General features: G+C 41.7%; 2 protein-coding genes across 7 annotated transcripts in view; one reads left to right on the forward strand and one right to left on the reverse strand.

The window, feature by feature from the left end:
- The window catches only part of ACTMAP (actin maturation protease), a 341161-nt gene that overhangs the window by 47101 nt on the left and 275848 nt on the right, over window positions 1-18212 (reverse strand). The window lies entirely within an intron of this gene.
- MIA (MIA SH3 domain containing) lies at window positions 853-7627 on the forward strand. Its single transcript, XM_073598532.1, has 4 exons — window positions 853-1038; window positions 3287-3420; window positions 4293-4403; window positions 7457-7627. Exons 1-4 carry the CDS (start codon window positions 924-926, stop codon window positions 7478-7480), a joined length of 384 nt encoding a protein of 127 aa, XP_073454633.1. The 5' UTR covers window positions 853-923; the 3' UTR covers window positions 7481-7627.

The following is an 18212-nucleotide window of genomic DNA, read 5'->3' on the forward strand; positions in this document are numbered from 1 at the left end:
ACGTCGGGACTATAAACGGGGCAGTGGCCAATAGCTTTCATCTCTTTATTTATTCTGAGCATGCGTGGCACTTTGTCTGTCGGATTTGTGTACACACACAGAATTTCCGACAACGGATTTTGTTGTCGGAAAATTTTATATCCTGCTCTTGTGTGTCAGAAAATCCGATGGAAAATGTGTGATGGAGCCTACACACGGTCGGAATTTCCAACAAGGTCCTATCACACATTTTTCATCGGAAAATCCGACCGTGTGTACGGGGCATTAGTGTGGGCATCTGAAGCCCACTCTGAGTTTCTTCCGGGAAGTGGTGCAGCTGGCTACCCAGCGCGCACCTTCCGATCTCACGCCTGCGCAGTGTGAACAAAGCGTGGTGCACTCTGTGTACAGCAGGTTGCCCATTGACTCCATATCCCAGGAGCCAATGGGCAGCTGGAAATGACGTGTATCACCAGCTTTAGTCTGTTAAGTACATTACAAATATTCAGCTTTAATAACTTTAATGCTTATTTAGTAAGTGCAAAGAACGTTGGTAACTGGCAAAGTGCTGTAACCCACAGCTACCAATCAGGAGCCAACTTTTAACTCTACTGACTATAGAGACCTGAAAGCGAAGTGGATGCCGTGTGTTACTGCACTTTGCACACCACTATTGCTGTTAGTGGTACCTAGATGAATAAACCTGAATATTTGCACAGGAAAAAGTCATTATACAATGTTTGTTTTTCACCTAACACCGGAACTTTTTTTTTCCCCCTACAAGCCCAGCTGTGTCAACTCTTTCAAGTTGTATGGTTGGAATGTTAAAAAAAAAAAAAAAAAATCCAGTGGGGAAGTGACTTGAAGCAGTTATTCTGCTCTCCTCTTTAGCGCTGGTGTTTGGTACAGAGACAGATTGCAGCATCCAGAGGTAAGAGAGAACCATGTATCTGAGGCTGCCATGTCTTTTGCTTTGCGTCCTGTTTGGACTTACTGGAGGAAGCAGAAAAATGCCAAAGCTGGCTGACCGGAAGTTGTGTGCGGATGAAGAGTGCAGTCGTAAGTACTGGGGTTATGCAATTATCTGGATATTAAATGATCATATATATGCAGGTATACCTGTCAAATGTGTATGCTTGTCCCACTCCTTAATCAGGCAGGACCAGGTAGCAATCCCACCCCTATGATAGCACCAAAAACCTGACTGCTCTTAGAGAGAAATGATTGCATAGACAGATCTGCAAATCTTGTCCAATCTCTGCACTCTACTCATCAGTGCTCCAACCATTTCCATTCAGGCTGGGTTCACATATGTGCAGCCGCAGGTTCGTGCCTGGGTTCCGGTGTATGTCTGTTTACCGGTTTAGGTGTGATTCAGGTCTGAATTTTTGCCTGAATTTGCACCTGAACCGGACCAAAAAACGCACAGGGCCCTTTTGGAATTTGCACCACGGCCACCCCGGAACCTGTGTGAACCGGCTCCATTGAGAGCTGGTCATACTCGCCTGTCAAGCGAATTGGCTGCGGGGAAACCTTCATCCAGTTTGCATATATGTGAACCCAGCCTCACACAAATGTGAGCACTCGTTCGTGGAGCACCTGCCAGACAGAGAAGTCTGAGGGTGGTCTGATCCTGCATGTCTGAGAACCTTCAAATGTATGGGCACCTTTAAAGCTGAATTCCAGGTATGCATATTTTTGCATACTTACATTGGTTCAGCTTTGACCAATGTATGTATGCATATGCTATACCTGGCTTAACCCTGTGGAAGATTGAAGTCACTGTAATAAGCACTGCTCACTTCTAAAAATGTTAATTATATCTAAACAGTACCCTTAAAAAAAATCTACCTTTTGTCTTCTTTTGTCTTAAATTGCTCCTGAAAAAAGTACACTGCCTATAGTGCTGTTTCATAGACTTATAGTAGTATATCTGCAGCATGAGATCATCTAAGGCACAGCTGCCTTGCCTGCTAGTCTAATGAGATTTGGATATGTGACTACTGTGCCACTCAACAGTTCTTGCTGGGGAGGAAGCATGTTACATGTTATACCCATATTCAGGTAACATTCAACATGTTACGACGGACCAGCCCCTGCACATCCCCGATCTGACAGCTAGCGGGGATCTCACCAAGTGAGTTTAATTACCACCTTAATCAGCCACAGAACATGTGTAATTCAGATGTGTTCGGGTTTAAAGGGATGAGGTGGCAACCCAATGTCCATGTGGTCCAATGGTCTCTGTATTTTTGTGAAATTGATCTGGAAAAAGTAATCAAATCAGAAGTTCACCTTCAGCATATCTGTTTCAGGTCAGTATCTGAAAGTATTGAAGCCAAAGATAGTCAGGTCAGAAATTTCAGCCTACATGTCTCTTTAGTACAGGTGTACTTTAGACCCTGAAACTCTTAAAAATAAATACATACCCTATTTACATCAAAAATTGTCCCGTAAAAAATCCTTCCAGTTTCTGTGACACAATCATATATGTAGAGTAGATGGAACTAAGATGTGTCTATGACTCTGCATTAAATTTTGGCACTTGCCTTGGTCACCTATCTGATCATCAGTTGTCAACAGCAGAGCATATTTAAGGGCTACAACTTGGGAATGGCCATGCAGCCAGACCCTTTTTCAACACTCCTTAGAGTTCTGCAATCCATAATTAGCACGTACCTACCACTGTAAGTTCTATTAGCAAGTGTTTCATCAGATTTGGCGACCCGTCAGAGTTTGTAACGGAAGTGACGTTCCGTCGCCACCATCTTGCTCATGCCCTGCACTCCTCCACAGTACGGATACACCGAGAAGGGGGCAAGCAGACATCTTGTTACACCCACCTGAGTTTTGCATTTCACAGTTATTTTTAACAGTAAACGGAATATATATGGTGAAATACAGTATTTATAAATCCATCGGACTGTTCACATGTTGAATTATAAAAGCAGTGGTGTTCTGTCAGATTAGCAAACCTGTGAGATCAGCAATTTTGCCGCTGCTTTTAAAATTCAACATCTAAACAGTCCGTCGGATTTCGAAATACTGTATTTCACCATATAAGCTCCGTTTACTGTTAAAAAATAAGTGTGAAATGCAAAACTCTGGTGGGTGTAACAAGATGTCCGCTTGCCCCCTTCTCAGTGTATCCTTACTGTGGACGGGTGTGGGGTGTAGCAAGATGGTGGCGACGGAACGTCACTACCGTTACAAATTCTGATGGGTCCCCTAATCTGACGAAACAAAGGCATTGTTTACTGCTTGTACTGTATTTCAGCTCATTACTTTCTTTTTATCCCTTTGATAGATCCCATTTCTATTGGGGTAGCTCTGTCTGACTACACCCCCCCAGACTGCCGTTTTATCCCAATTAGACGTGGACAAACGCTGTATATCTACTCCAAGCTAAAGGGCAGAGGACGCCTCTTCTGGCTGGGCAGTGTGAGTATCACTGCTCTACTAAAGGCGTCGCCAAACTTTGTAGGCAAAGGGACAGTTTATTGTCTTTCAGACTTTAGGAGGGCCAGATTGGGACCACTGGGTATACAAAATGCCTCAGACTTGGTGAGGGAGGGGTTAAAAAAAAAATACATAACAACACCTGTGGGCCTCATCGTTGGTATTGGTGGGAAGAATAATTTCCATTGTTGGTGTCAGTGGGAGAAATGGTGCCCCATCGTTGGTATTAGTGGGGGGAATAGTACCCCATCGTTGTTATCTGTGGAAGGAATAGTGCTCTATCATTGGTATTAGTGAAAGTATTAATGGAAAGAGTATTGGTATTGGTGAGAAGAATAATAAACCTTATCATTAGTGTCAGTGGGAAGAATATTGTAAATGGTGTAAATGGTATGAATATTGCTCCATCTTTGGTGTCAGTGGGAGGTACAGTGCCCTAAGGGCCGGATAAAGGCAAGCAAAGGACCACATCTGGCCCTTGGGACAAAGTTTGGAGACCACTGCTCTGCTACAATATATACCAGCATTTCTGCACCAGAGGAACCCATAAAATAATTCTTCTAGGTCTTGGGGAACCTTTCCTAAAACAAATTTTTCAGTGGGAAAAATGCCCCTCACTTTGGTGGCCAGTGGGACAAACGCCACACATTCAGACAGCTAAAAGAATAGTTGGTGTCATGCTGCTGGCTTTGCTAGGTGGTGTTGATCCTGGATCTATGTAGGCATCCTCAGATGGGAGGTCAATCAGCCACAGCTCAAGGAACCACTAGCAACCTCTGGAGGAACCCTGGTTGAGAATGGCTGATATATACAGAAAAAGCAGAGTGGAGTCTCACCTGTGCTGTATTCTACAGGTACAAGGAGATGAATACGGGGAGTATACAGCGAGACTGGGTTATTTCCCAAGCTCTATCGTACAAGAAGAACATTATCTGATGCCGGCAAAAGTGGAAGTCAAAACCAACGTGAGTTATATTTGTTCTGAAACTGTGCAATGCCAAAAACGACAAGACTGTCCAAACTATTGTTAAGATGTTCATTAGCTTGGTAAATGGGTACATTTCACAACAGTTTAAAGCCAGCAGTCACAACAGGAATCAGAGTAGATCTTCTCAAAGTGACAGGAAATTCATTCTTAGAGAGTTATCACCATAAAGAGTTTCACCAATGAAGGATTTCTCCTGCCCTCCTGTTCTGGTGACAGCTTGAAAATTTTGGAATGTACCATCTTTTTCTTTCCGGATAAGAGACTTAATTAAAAAAATGGACAGGTACTTAGAGCTTCCCAGCATAATCTCAAAGATTCCAATAATAAGAGCAGACTGTAATTTCATTTTGGGTTAGGTAGAGAATAGTTCAGGAGCAACTCCACTCCATGGTGTTATTTTTTAAACGTAACTTTTTATTTGGGTTATCCTTAAAAAACCCACCCGCCCAATGTCCAGCTGTGATCCACTACTCTGCAGATGCAAGCTGGGTTCTGCGCCACCATCTTCCTCTGTGATGTCATCCGGAGCCAGCTGGTTAAGGCAGCCGAATCCCCTGAGGATGTGCCTTCAGATCTGACCCCTCCAGCCAGAGCTCCACCTTCCTCTGGGCGTTGTATTAAAGCTGATGCCTACTGGGATATGTGACGAGGATATCTCAGGAGCGAAGGAGACGTCATTCTTGCCTCGCCTTATATTGTAGGGGGGGGGATTCCAGTAGGATACAGTATATTGTCAATTTATAGAAAAGAGGAGATATACATTGTTTTAGTGGTTTACCAACATCCCTATAAAGATATACAAAAAAAATGAAAATACCCCCCCCACCCGGGACTTTAAAGGTAACCACTAGAAGTAGCGAGTTAAAACGTTCAATATTTTATTAACAATCATAAAACATCTTGATTAAAAAACAAGTTTAGCGTCCTGCTGGTTTATCCATTGAGATACAATATTGTATCTGTATCTTCTGAATACATGCATTTTACGGAGTGGATATACTCGATGTGTTTCAGTTCCTCTTTCTTCAGTGGTGTATCCAGCAATGGTGTTATAATATGTCGGTAATAAAATATAGTAATCAATATATACATATGTTAAAAGGACAAAAAAAATAGTGATATGTTCATAGTTTAAAGCACTCACAAGTCAAGCCAAATGCCTTGTATACATCACCAAAACTATTTCTGGGTACTGTTTTCCACCAAGGCCATGGAGGAGACCCAATCAATCCCAATCCATTAAGGTTTTACCCCTTTTTTGTGTGAGGTGTACCCCAATCAAACATACATCAATTTACATACATACAACATGCACTATTTTCCTGAAATATCTCAATCAGGAAAACACCACATTATAACCACTAGATGGCACTGAGTGGCATACTAAAAAATTATATTAGTCAAAATACGTAAATGTTTTCATTGTGGATGCGCAAATGTTCTTATTCTTGCAATTCTTGTTGCGCGGTTTTCAGGCGATTTCGCATGTCGCGCATAGGGCAGCCCTTTCACTTCAATGGCCTGCCTTATACGTATTTGTCGCCCAAAAGAAGCTCCTGTTCTTTTTTGGACGACAAGCTTAGCTTGACTTTTAAATGCGTGTTTTGCTGTGATTGCCACGCGATTCTGTGTTGTAACAGTTGAGGCAAAATCGCACCGTGTTTGGTGTTCCATTAAGAATAATGGCACCCAAATGTGCGCTGTGGATTTTGCCAGTGATTTGGAATCGCAGGCAGAATCACAGCAATTCTGCCCATGATTCCAAATCACGTAATGTTAACGGGGCCTTAGTGTCGCCCTACCCTATTTTGGGTCGTGTGTGTGTGTTTACACTAAGTACAGAAAACTAGAAAACGTTGTTCAAACCAATTTATAACTAATACAACATAGTGCACAGCTCTACAAGGAAAACAGAAATGGAAGGCGCGCACACCTACTGCATTACCAAAGATAATTTAATAATAAAAATGTTTTATATAAAAGGGGGTGCTCACAAAATGCAACTGACAAAAGGCCATAAAAGCAATGCATGGACATGCACAGAACACGGGGTACAGCTAACGCGTTTCGGGGGCGTACCCCCTTCCTCAGAGCTAGGAATAGTGCACAGCTCTGCCTGTCAGGTTGGTGTGTGCACAAATGCAGCATCTTCAAATACCTTTGTGTTTATTTACAGTGTTAATAGTGTAGGTAGGTACTCGTATACAAATCTGTATATGATGACCATACGAGGGAATTTTCTCCCCACTCTGTGAGATTACCTCTAACTTCCTGTTGTGTCTCTGGGACAGGAAGTGAAGGGAAATTTCCTCAATTGTACACAGACAACACAAACATGTCTATTTGACTCTTTCCTTCTTTATCCAAAATTAACACGGACTTTGGACATGCCTGGTCTAAGGCCTGGTTCACACTATTGCGGGTGCAGGATTTGCAGTAATTCCCGCCCCCGATTGCCGTCAAAACGCACTGATGTTTAAAAAGTGCAGAGCTGGCATCCATTCCTAATGGCACCCCACGTATCACAAACAGCAGCGCATTTGTGGGTGCTGGAAATGCAGGGAAATGTTTGCACCATGCGATTTCTCAGCTGCTGCATTTTGAAAATGGTGCATGAACCCTTTTTCTGCGGGAAACGCAGGCACAGCAGCCCATTCACATGAATGGGCTGCTGTGCCCACACAAACACGGGCCACAAACCCGCAATAGTGTGAAGAAGAGATACCCTCACATTGGAAATATATCTTCTCACTTCAAGCTGAGCCTACAGGACAGGAAGTGAAGAAAACCTCCCTAATGAGACACAGATGGCAACAAAAACTGTACTGTTGTAAACTGACTGCAATTTTAACCCTCCCCTACTCTATCCAAAATAAAAAAAAATAAAAAGTTTGGACTCTAGATAACCCTTTAAGGTCTGTTGGGAACCATGAGCCATAGGAGTTGTAACACCATAAAATAGCTCTGATCTTCAATCTCGGGAAATGATCTATAGTGCATGCTTTGTATCTCATGTTTTATTTTTTCCAGCAATGGGATTTCCTCTGCCAGTGATCCGACTTCCTGTGACACGTCCCGTACACCGTGTGCTGTGTGATAGGCTGGGCCGAGTGTGGAGGACAGGACCTTCTATCTGCACATGTGCTGCTTCTTCTTCCCTTTATACTTAATGTAGCAATAAAGATGACTATGTATGCTGTATTCATATCTTGTCACTTTGTATTTGGTATAGAAAACACTTGCTGGAGGAATATTGCTGATGATTTGTTCTTGGGGAAAAAAAATGTAGGGAGATAATATGGGAATAATTCCTAATGCTTCAAAACTTAATAAAGGTCACAGAAAATACATTACAGGTGGGTTCATATTTATTATGTTTTACTCATTTATACAGCTCTGACTATTTGGGGTTGAGTTACTAAACTGAAAAAGACTGCACTATTCTGGTAGTAGTTGTAGGATATTATTATTAGTAGTAGTACTATATTATTATTAGTATATTATTATTACTATTAGTAGTAGTTCTATATTATTATTATTATTACTATTAGTGGTAGTAGTAGTAGTAGTAGTAGTACTACTATATTATTATTAGTATTTTATTAGTAGTAGTAGTAGTAGCAGCAGCAATAGTATTAATATTATTGTTAATAATAATTACTTTTTTATCACTATTATTATTATTATTAGTAGTAGTAGTAGTATATTATTATTACTATTATTAGTAGTATATTATTATTATTAGTAGTAGTATATTATTATTATTATTATTATTAGTAGTAGTAGTACTATATTATTATTAGTAGTAGTAGAAGTAGTAGTAGTAGTAGTAGAAGTAGTAGTAGTAGCAGTATGACTAATAATTACAATTTTATTACTAATATTTACCGTATACATTATTATTATTGGTAGTACTGTAGTATTATTATTTTTTTTTTAACTTATATTATTATTCTGCGAGTGCAGTTGCTCCAGAGCTTAGTAAATGAGGGGGAGCTCTACTGACTTCCATCATCCAATCATGTGCAAGCAAAACATTTTTTATCTTTTTTTATTTTCCTTGCGCGTGATTGGGTACTTTTTGCCAAGTGAAGCTTTACCTCATTTACTAAGCTCTGGAGCAACTGCTGTTGCAGAGGGCAACTGGCACTTTGCAAAGTGCACAGTCTATATTCCCCTTTAGTAAATCAACCCCTTTTTCTACAATGCTCAGGGCTGATTATGCATTGTGGCGACCAGTGCATTACTGCAACCCCTGTTACATGCACTGATGAATTACGGTGCCATTTATTTTGAATAGCACCCCAATACATTAAAGGCGTATTAAACCCGAAACAAAAAGTGTAATATATTACAGCTTACCAATCATTAGATGTGGTGGCTGCATTAATTTTCATTATTTAGGCTTTTTTCACCCTCCTTTTTAGCTCGGTGATCTGGCCAACACACCACCTGTTCAAAGAAGGAAGGGTGACCCCTGGAAGTCGCACATCTATGATGTCCTGCTGCAATGAATGGAGTCGCAACCTCAGCCTGGACTCCCACCCCCCCCCGGAGCTTAGTCATGGGGATCATCTCCACCTGGGGGGGAGTGTTAGATGTACTAGTAGATTTAGATACACTAACAAATCGAAAACAAACTCCAGCTAACACTTTATAATAAGTTACAGCAAACAAACAACATTTATAATGTTCAAAAAGCATCCACAATATTCAAAAATGATAATGGAAATAAATCAGTGTGAGTAAAGTCTAATGCAAAAAAATACCAAAATGTGTGATAAATGTCACTGCAGAGAAAGTTTCTTCCACCAACTAATGAAAATCCTCTCCTCCACGTGTGAGCAACAGAACTAAAATACACTCACTGACATTAAAGCTGCCAGAGGAAAACAGCAATATGTGCGCTTGAGTCAACAAGATCCTTCACACGTGGTCATCCAGCTCCATTCTCGCAATTAGGGACACCACGTAGTACCGCTTCTCACCACTGGAGACAGTTTGCTTGATACTCTCTGGGGAAAAAAAGCGCCTGCGGGGCAGGAGCTACACGCTGACGTCTCGCCCCCATTTCCATACTTGGAACTGGCGGCTCTCTTTGTAAGTGCACTGTTTTATTTGTCATGACAATCGTTTTACTGGCATTTGGATGAAGCCTTTTTTACTTTTTTTTTGTGGAATCTATACTTTTTAATAAATATACTACACTATATGTGGTCAGTGGTCCCCTGCTTGTGGCTCTGTGTGGTGAGCGCTTTTTTCCCCAGGCAGTATTAAGCAAATTATCATTTCTGAATATTGTGGATGCTTTTTGCACATTATGAATGCTGTGTTGATAGCACATGCTTTAACCGCTTCAGCCCCGGAAGATTTTACCCCCTTCCTGACCAGAGCACTTTTTGCGATTCGGCACTGCGTCGATTTGACAGACAATTGCACGGTCGTGCGACGTTGCACCCAAACAAAATTGATGTCCTTTTTTTCCCCACAAATAGAGCTTTCTTTTGGTGGTATTTGATCACCTCTGCCGTTTTTATTTTTTGCGCTATAAACAAAAAAAGAGCGTCATTTTGAAAAAAAAACGCAATATTTTTTACTTTTTGCTATAATAAATATCCCCCAAAAATATATATGTGTTCTTCTACATATTTTTGGTAAAAAAAATCGCAATAAGCGTATATTGGTTTGCGCAAAAGTTATAGCTTCTACAAAATAGGAGATAGTTTTATGGCATTTTTATCATTATTTTTTTTTTTTTAGTAATGGCGGCGATCTGCGATTTTTATCAGGACTGTGACATTATGGCGGACACATCGGACACTTTTGACACTATTTTGGGACCATTGTCATTTATACAACGATCGGTGCTATAAAAATGCACTGATTACTGTGTAAATGACACTGGCAGTGAAGGGGTTAACCGCTAGGGGGCGATGAAGGGGTTAAGTGTGTCCTAGGGAGTGATTCTAACTGTGGGGGGGGGATGGGCTTCAACTCACATGACAGCGATCATCGCTCCTGATGACAGGGAGTGGTGATCTCTGTCATGACACAAGGCAGAACAGGGAAATGGCTTGTTTACATAGGCACTTCCCCATTCTGCGGCTCCGTGACACGATCGCCGGGAGACATCGAGTCCGCGAGTCCCGGGGGCATGGTCACGCTGTACGCGGCGGTGTGCGCCTGCCTGCTATCCCCGCCTCTTAAAGGGGACGTACAGGTACGCCCATTTGCCCACTGCTGCCATTGTGCCGACGTATATCGGGGGGGGGGGGGGGTTGTAAAGGTTTGTGTTGTTTCTGAACCTTAATGCATCCTATGCATTAAAGCGGTAGTAAACTTTGACGCTGACTTTTTTTTTTCCCTACACCTGTAAGGGAAAAGGCATAATGAGCTAGTATGCACCGCATACTAGCTCATTATGAGATACTTACCTTAGAACGAGGCGCCGGCATCTCACCCGGTCCACGCCGAAGGAGCTGACATTTCCCCTCGGCGTGTCTTCCAGAGCCGCGATGTGGCGCGCGGGAGACTTTTTTCCGGCAAAGTCCGGCGGCTGCTGGGCTTTCAGCCGAGAATCCCCTGTGCGCATGCGCCGCTGCAGTCAGCGGCTCATTGCGAGTGGAATATCTCCTAAACCGTACAGGTTTAGGAGATATTTTTTTTACATACAGGTAAGCCTTATTATAGGCTTACCTGTAGATGAAAGCTTAAAAAATGGGTATACAACCGCTTTAAGGTGAAAAAACACCTGGCAGTCACTGGCCCCCCAGCCTCCCCGTTTTACTTACCTCAAACCCTTCATTTAGTCGGAGGGGATGCGCTGGCTCCTTCCCTACGGGCTCCTGGCTCTTGATTGGATAGATTGATAGCAGCGCAGCCATTGGCTCCCACTGCTGTCAATCAAATCCAATAACGCGGGTGCCGGGGGGTGAGGCCGAGTCCAGCATTCTGTGTCTCCGAGGGGGTTATCAGATGTGGGGAGGAGCCGCTGCTGGACCCCAGAAGATGATGTTCGGGGGCCACTCTGTGCAAAACGAGCTGCACAGTGGAGGTAAGTATGACATGTTTGTTATTTAAAAAAAAAAATTAATTACCCTTACAATCACTTTTTTGTTGGTTTGTTTAGGTACTGTATGTTTACCTATTGTTTTTCTTTAGTGCTGACCCCCTTTTTGGTTTTTAGTTACAGCAAAGAGTTTTTTTTTTCATCTTAGGATAAAGTTTTCCATAAATAACTAAAAGCTGATCGTTGTAAGCACCCCTGTCAGTGGCAAATGACTTGCCCCCTTTGCCGGAGAGCTTGTTCTGTTGAAAAACAATAGACTTACTGACCAGATCACCAGGTGAAAATAAAACAAAAAAGGCCTAAAAAAATGAATGCAGCCATCACATCTAAGAACTGCCATATGATAAATGTTTGCTTTTGGGTTTAATATCGCTTTAAAGCAACCCACATGCTTTGCAATGCACTGCAACACATGGCACATAGCATGGTGGGTTGCGGAAAAAATGTTGTGACATGCCCAATAATTGGGATGTTTTTGTGTGTTGAAAGCATGTGACATAATGCACTGCACAAATGTAAATGGGTCCCAAGTAAAAATTAAAAAAGGGCAACCAGACAGGATTATATTGCAGAAGAGACATACAGGGAGGTTGATTTACTAAAGGCAAATATACTGTGCACTGCAAGCGCATTTGCTCTAGATCTGAGGAGAAGCTTTAACCCTTTCATGACTAAGCCTATTTTTGACATTTGGTGTTTACAAGTTAAAATCCATATTTTTTGCTAGAAAATTACTTAGAGCCCCCAAACATTATATATATATATATTTTTAGCAGAGAATCTGGAGAATAAAATGGAGATTGTTGCAATATTTTATATCACACGGTATTTGTGCAGCGGTGTTTTAAACGCAACTTTTTTGGGAAAAGGGACACTTTCATGAATTTTTTAAAAACCAAACAGTAAAGTTAGCCCAATTTTTTTGTATAATGTGAAAGATGATGTTACGCCGAGTAAATAAATACCAAACATGTCACGCTTTATAATTGCACGCACTCGTGGAATGGCGTCAAACTACGGTACCTAAAAATCTCCATAGGCGACGCTTTACATTTTTTTTACGGTTACCAGGTTAGAGTTACAGAGGTCTAGGGCTAGAATTATTGCTCTCGCTCTGACGATTGCAGCGATACCTCACATGTGTGATTTGAACACCGTTTACATATGTGGGTGTGTCTTCCATATGCGTTTTCTTTGCTGCGCAAGCTCGCGGGGACGGGGGCGCTTTAAAATTTTTTTTTTTTCTTATTTGTTTTAATATTGATAAATTGTGTTTTTAAAAAAAATTTGATCACTTTTATTGCTGTGCCAAGGAATGTAAATATCCCTTGTGACAGTAATAGGTGGTGACAGGTACTCTTTTGTGGAGAGATCGGGGGTCTAAAAGACCCCCGATCCCTCCTTTGCACTTCAAAGTATTCAGATCGCCGTTTTCGGCGATTCTGAATACTGTATATATTTTTTAAAACCGGTGCTATTGGCAGCCGAGTAAACGGGAAGTGACGTCATGTCGCTTCCGTGTTTACAATTAGGAGGCTGGAACGAAGCCGCTAGCCGCCGGAGGCGGCGGATTGGTCATCGGCCGATGGAACGGGAGGCCCGGTAAGAGCGGCGGGAGACGGCGGGAGGGGGGGAACGTCCCCTCCCGCTCCTCCGGTATAACAGCTGAGTGGCTTTTAGCCGCATCGGTTGTTATACCTGGAAAGCCGATCGCAGGCTTTAAAAAAAAGTACCGGGATGATGTCTGCAGCTGCGGGCATCATCCCGGTATAACCCCCAAAAGCCAAGTACGTACCTCTGCGTACGCTCGGCGGGAAGAGGTTAAAATGAGGAGAAGCTCTGCTGGTTTCTATCATCCAATCATGTACAAGCAAAAATGCTGTTTTTTATTTTCCTTGCATGTGATTGGGTATTCTTTGCAAAGTGAAGCTTTTCCATGATTTACTAAGTTCTGGACTATCTACACTTGCAGTGTGGTCACGCCAAGAAAAAGGTTGCCCAGGGTCCAATCAATATTAAAGATGGCCCTGCCTATGTCTCCTCTGCAATAAAGAAATCTGGCCTGCCTGTTAGGCTTCTGCATGCTCAGTGCACTCTACGGTTTTGGCAAATGCTGGGATGAATGATCTCCCACCCGGCTCATTAAAAATAAAACAAGAAGAATCCAGGGCAAAGATGTCGGCGCTGCCAAGGGAGCTCCTCGATGTCACAATGCTAGAGGAGAGGTAAATGTAATTCCACTTTAACAAAGATCATTAACCATTCACATTGGTCCCTGTCCCATGAAAGCTTACAATCCAATTTTCCCACCACAGTCATATACTGTATACCATACCTCTCAACATTTTGAGACGGGAATGAGGGACACCTACTAGCAAACGTATGTAGGCATAGGACACACCCCTTGCCACACCCTCTTAAAGGAGAATTAACCAAAACAAAAGGTTAATTAAATCCACAAGAGCTTTTTTTTTACCACTACTATTCCTTTATATTGGGCTTTTAAAATTTACAAATGCAGCAATTTAAAATTTGGATGAAAGGTTTCAGCACTGGGAAACACTTTTTGAAAGATAAAAAGTACATTTTATATACAACTATATGGATCAGACCAAAATGAGGAGGAAAGAGGGACAGAGGGACTTTGCTCCAAATTTAGGGACAGTCCCTCGAAATCAGGGACAGTTGGGAGTTATGGTATATAACTATACACAGTATGGGGCTAGTTCTAAATGGGAGACAATCTGTATGACTTCGGAAGGTGGGAAGGAAAAATGAGCAGCAGATGAAAACCAAGTAATCATGTAGAGAACATAGTGGGGTTGATTTACAGGGAAGCATGTTCACAAAGTGAATGTTAACTTAGTTTTGTGAATATGGTGAAGCTGTCTTCAATTTAATCATCCAATCATGCTGGGAATGATCCTGTTTCTGGTAATTCCGTTGCACACGGTATTTAAAATGAGCACTGCTTCTGCGCTTCATCTTATTAACTAAGCCAAACATTTTGCAAAGCAAAAATTTACTTTGCTATGAGATGAGCAGCTTTGACCTTTAATAAATCAACCTCAACAACTCAAGGCCGTGTCCTTGGTGGGAGTCAAACCCAGGCTGCAGCAAGGCTGGAGTACTAATCACTTAGCCACTATTGCATTACTGTTATAATAATTTGTGTGGATTTTTTTCATCTATTGACTGTTTCTCAGGATGTCAGGTAATTTGCTAATGCAAAATACTGGAGGAGGAGAGAAAAAAAACGTCTTTGTCATCAATCCAAGTCAACGTTTTGCCATTTCATTCTAGTCATTGTAATGGCTAACTTTCACCACCAGATGGCACCAATATTTTTCATATAAATTAGGAGGACTATAAAAGTCTTGACTGCTGGGCTGATCCATAGGTGGTAAATAGGGGAATTGGCCCTATTGATCAAGGGTCTCCAAACTTTCTAAACATAGGTTTATTGTCCTTTAGGCGGGCTGGACTATGGCTAGTGGATTTAAAAAAAAAAAATTACATAGCGCCTGTGGTAAGAGCAGGATTAGTGCCCCATCATTGTTATCAGTTGGAGGAATAATACCATACTGTTGGTATCAGTGACAGCAATAGTGCTCCATCATTGGTGTTATTGGGAGGAATTATCTCCCATCATGGTGTCAGTGAAAGAAATGATGTTACATTGTTGATGTCAATGGGAGGAATAGTGCCCAAAGGGCTAGATAAATGCAAGCAAAGGGCCGTAGTTTGGAGACCACTGCTATAGACGTATAGGTCAGTTGTGAATAAGGCTACAGCTACATGGCTAATTATTAGCTCAACTGAAATTCTAGGAGTGATAGCTGTGTGCTGATGAAAAGTAACAAATGCCCCCTTATGGTATGAGCTACATAAGTAATATATAGTAGCGATCACATGCACACAACTAAAACACTGTGTGATCGTGGAAGACTAGATGCCACCATATGTTACCTGGGTAGCTTAAACATCATTTAAAGTATTAATCAGCATTCACAATAAGGGTCCTTTTTATATGAGCATCCTCACTGTCACAAAATTGGATGACAAAAGCATAAAAACGGAATTATTTTACATTAGTTTACACCACTGTCTTCAGTTCATTTCAGTTTACATCAGTATACATCTGTTTTTCACATGTCCGTTTGTGCTGTTGAAGAAAAAAAGTCATACAGTGCCATGAAAAAGTATTCATACCCCTTGACATTTTCCACATTTTTTCATGTTACAACCAAAAACATAAATGTATTTTAGTGGATTTTATGTGATAGACCAACACAAAGTGGCACATAATTTGAAGTGGAAGGAAAATGATAACAGGTTTTCAAAATAATTTACAAATAAATATGTGAAAAGTGTGGGGTGCATTTGTATTCAGCCCCCCTGAGTCAATACTTTGTAGAACCACCTTTCACTGCAATTACAGCTGCAAGTCTTTTTGGGAATGTCTCTACCAGCTTTGCATATCTAGAGAGTGATATTTTTGCCCATTCTTCTTTGCAAAATAGCTCAAGCTCTGTCAGTTTGGATGGAGAACGTCTGTGAACAGCAATTTTCAAGTCTTGCCACAGATTCTCAATTGGATTTAGGTCTGGACTTTGACTGGGCAATTCTAACACATGAATATGCTTTGAACTAAATCATTCCATTGTAGCTCTGGCTGTATGTTTAGGGTCGTTTTCCTGCTGGAAGGTGAACCTCCACCCCAGTCTCAAGTCTTTTGCAGACTAACAGGTTTTCTTCTAAGATTGCCCTGTGTTTGGCTCCATCCATCTTCCCATCAGCATCCCCACAACATGATGCTGCCACCATCATGTTTCACGGTGGGGATGGCGTGTTCAGGGTGATGTGCAGTGTTACTTTTCCACCACACATAGCGTTTTGCTTTAAGGCCAAAAAGTTCAATTTTTGGTCTCATCCGAACAGAGCACCTTCTTCCACATTTGCTGTGTCCCCCACATGGCTTCTCTCAAACTGCAAACGGGACTTCTTATCTTTCAGCAATGACTTTCTTCTTGCCACTCTTCCATAAAGACCAGATTTGTGGAGTGCACGACTAATAGTTGTCCTGTGAACAGATTCTCCCACCTGAGCTGTGGATCTCTGCAGCTCCTCCAGAGTCAACATGGGCCTCTTCGCTGCTTCTCTAATTAATGCTCTCCTTGCCCAGCCTGTCAGTTTAGGTGGATGGCGATGTCTTGGTAGGCTTGCAGTTGTACCATATTCTTTCCATTTTCAGATGATGGATTGAACACTGCTCCGTAAAATAATTCAAAGCTTGGGATATTTTTGTATAGCCTATCCCTGCTTTAAACTTCTCTACAACTTTATCCCTGACCTGTCTGGTTTGTTCATTGGGCTTTATGATGCTGTTTGTTCACTAAGGTTCTCCAACGAAGCTCTGAGGGCTTCACAGAACAGCTTTATTTATACTGAGATTAAATTACACACAGGTGGACTCTATTTACTAATTAGGTGACTTCGGAAGGCAATTGGTTGCACTAGATTTTAGTTAGGGGGATCAGAGTAAAGGGGGCTGAATACAAATGCAAGCCACACTTTTCACGTATTTATTAGTAAAAAAATTGAATACCATTTATCATTTTCTTTCCATTTCACAATTATGTGCCACTTTATGTTGGCCTATCACATAAAAACCCAATAAAATACATTTACGTTTTTGGTCATTACATGACAAAATGTGAAAAATTTCAAGGGTTATGAATACTTTTTCAAGGCACTGTAGGTGGGCAAAAAAATTGATGCAAACAGATGACATCTGTTTTATATCTGTTAATGTCTTCAAAAAGGACACAAAACTTTTTTGTTTTTTCTGCAGATATAAACAGACTCAAATGGAAGTGGATGTAAACGGATGTGCATCTATTTTTGCCCACCTGCTTATAGTGGTTCAGTCTGGAACCATCCAAAAAACAAACAGATCGAGAGTAAATACCCATATTAAAGGGCAATTAGATTTGTGTTTAACATCCCCATACTGGAGCAGAAGGTTGCTTTAAAGCAGTAGTCTCCAAACTTCACCCCAGGGGCCGGATGCAGCCCCTTGCTTGCCTTTTTACAGCCCTTATGGCATTTTTCCTGCCACTGACACTAACTATTTTTCCCCACTAATACCAAAGATCGGGCATTGTTTACTCCCACTGGGCACAGTCCAGCTGCCCTAAAGTCTAAAGGACAGTAAACTGCTTTAAAGCATTGGTCCCCAAACTGTGACCCACATTCAGGTTGTGGCTCTTCGCTTGCCTTTGACTAGCCCCTTGTGCACTATTCTTCCCACTAATCCCAATGAAGGGGCACAATTCCTTCCATCGACCCCAACAATGGCTTACTATTCTTCCTGCAGAAACCAAACCAACAAGGAGGCACTATTCTTTCCACTGATACCACTGATATGGCACAATTCCATTCATTGACACCATTGTTGGGTACTATTCCTCCCGTTGACCCAAGAGATGTGGAACCATCTCCCCACTGACACTAATGATGGGCCACAATTCCTCTCACTGATCACAGCTTTGGGGCAAATTCCTCCCACTGACCCAACAATGAAACACAACATTTCCCACTGACACAATTAGGCACTATTCTTTCCATTGACACCAGTGTTGGAGCACTATTCCCCCCACTGATACCAACAAAGGAACACTGTTCTTCTCACTGACACCATCGATGGGCATTATA

This window comes from Aquarana catesbeiana, linkage group LG09, assembly GCF_042186555.1.
Source record: "Aquarana catesbeiana isolate 2022-GZ linkage group LG09, ASM4218655v1, whole genome shotgun sequence".
NCBI classification, from domain to species: domain Eukaryota; kingdom Metazoa; phylum Chordata; class Amphibia; order Anura; family Ranidae; genus Aquarana; species Aquarana catesbeiana.

Bases quoted from the DNA above. Each gene is read 5' to 3' on its own strand.
- MIA (XM_073598532.1), top strand. From the start codon at position 924: ATGTATCTGAGGCTGCCATGTCTTTTGCTTTGCGTCCTGTTTGGACTT. The intron at 3,421-4,292 runs GTGAGTATCACT...TGTATTCTACAG, and splicing joins GCCTCTTCTGGCTGGGCAGT to GTACAAGGAGATGAATACGG. The intron at 4,404-7,456 runs GTGAGTTATATT...TATTTTTTCCAG, and splicing joins AAGTGGAAGTCAAAACCAAC to CAATGGGATTTCCTCTGCCA.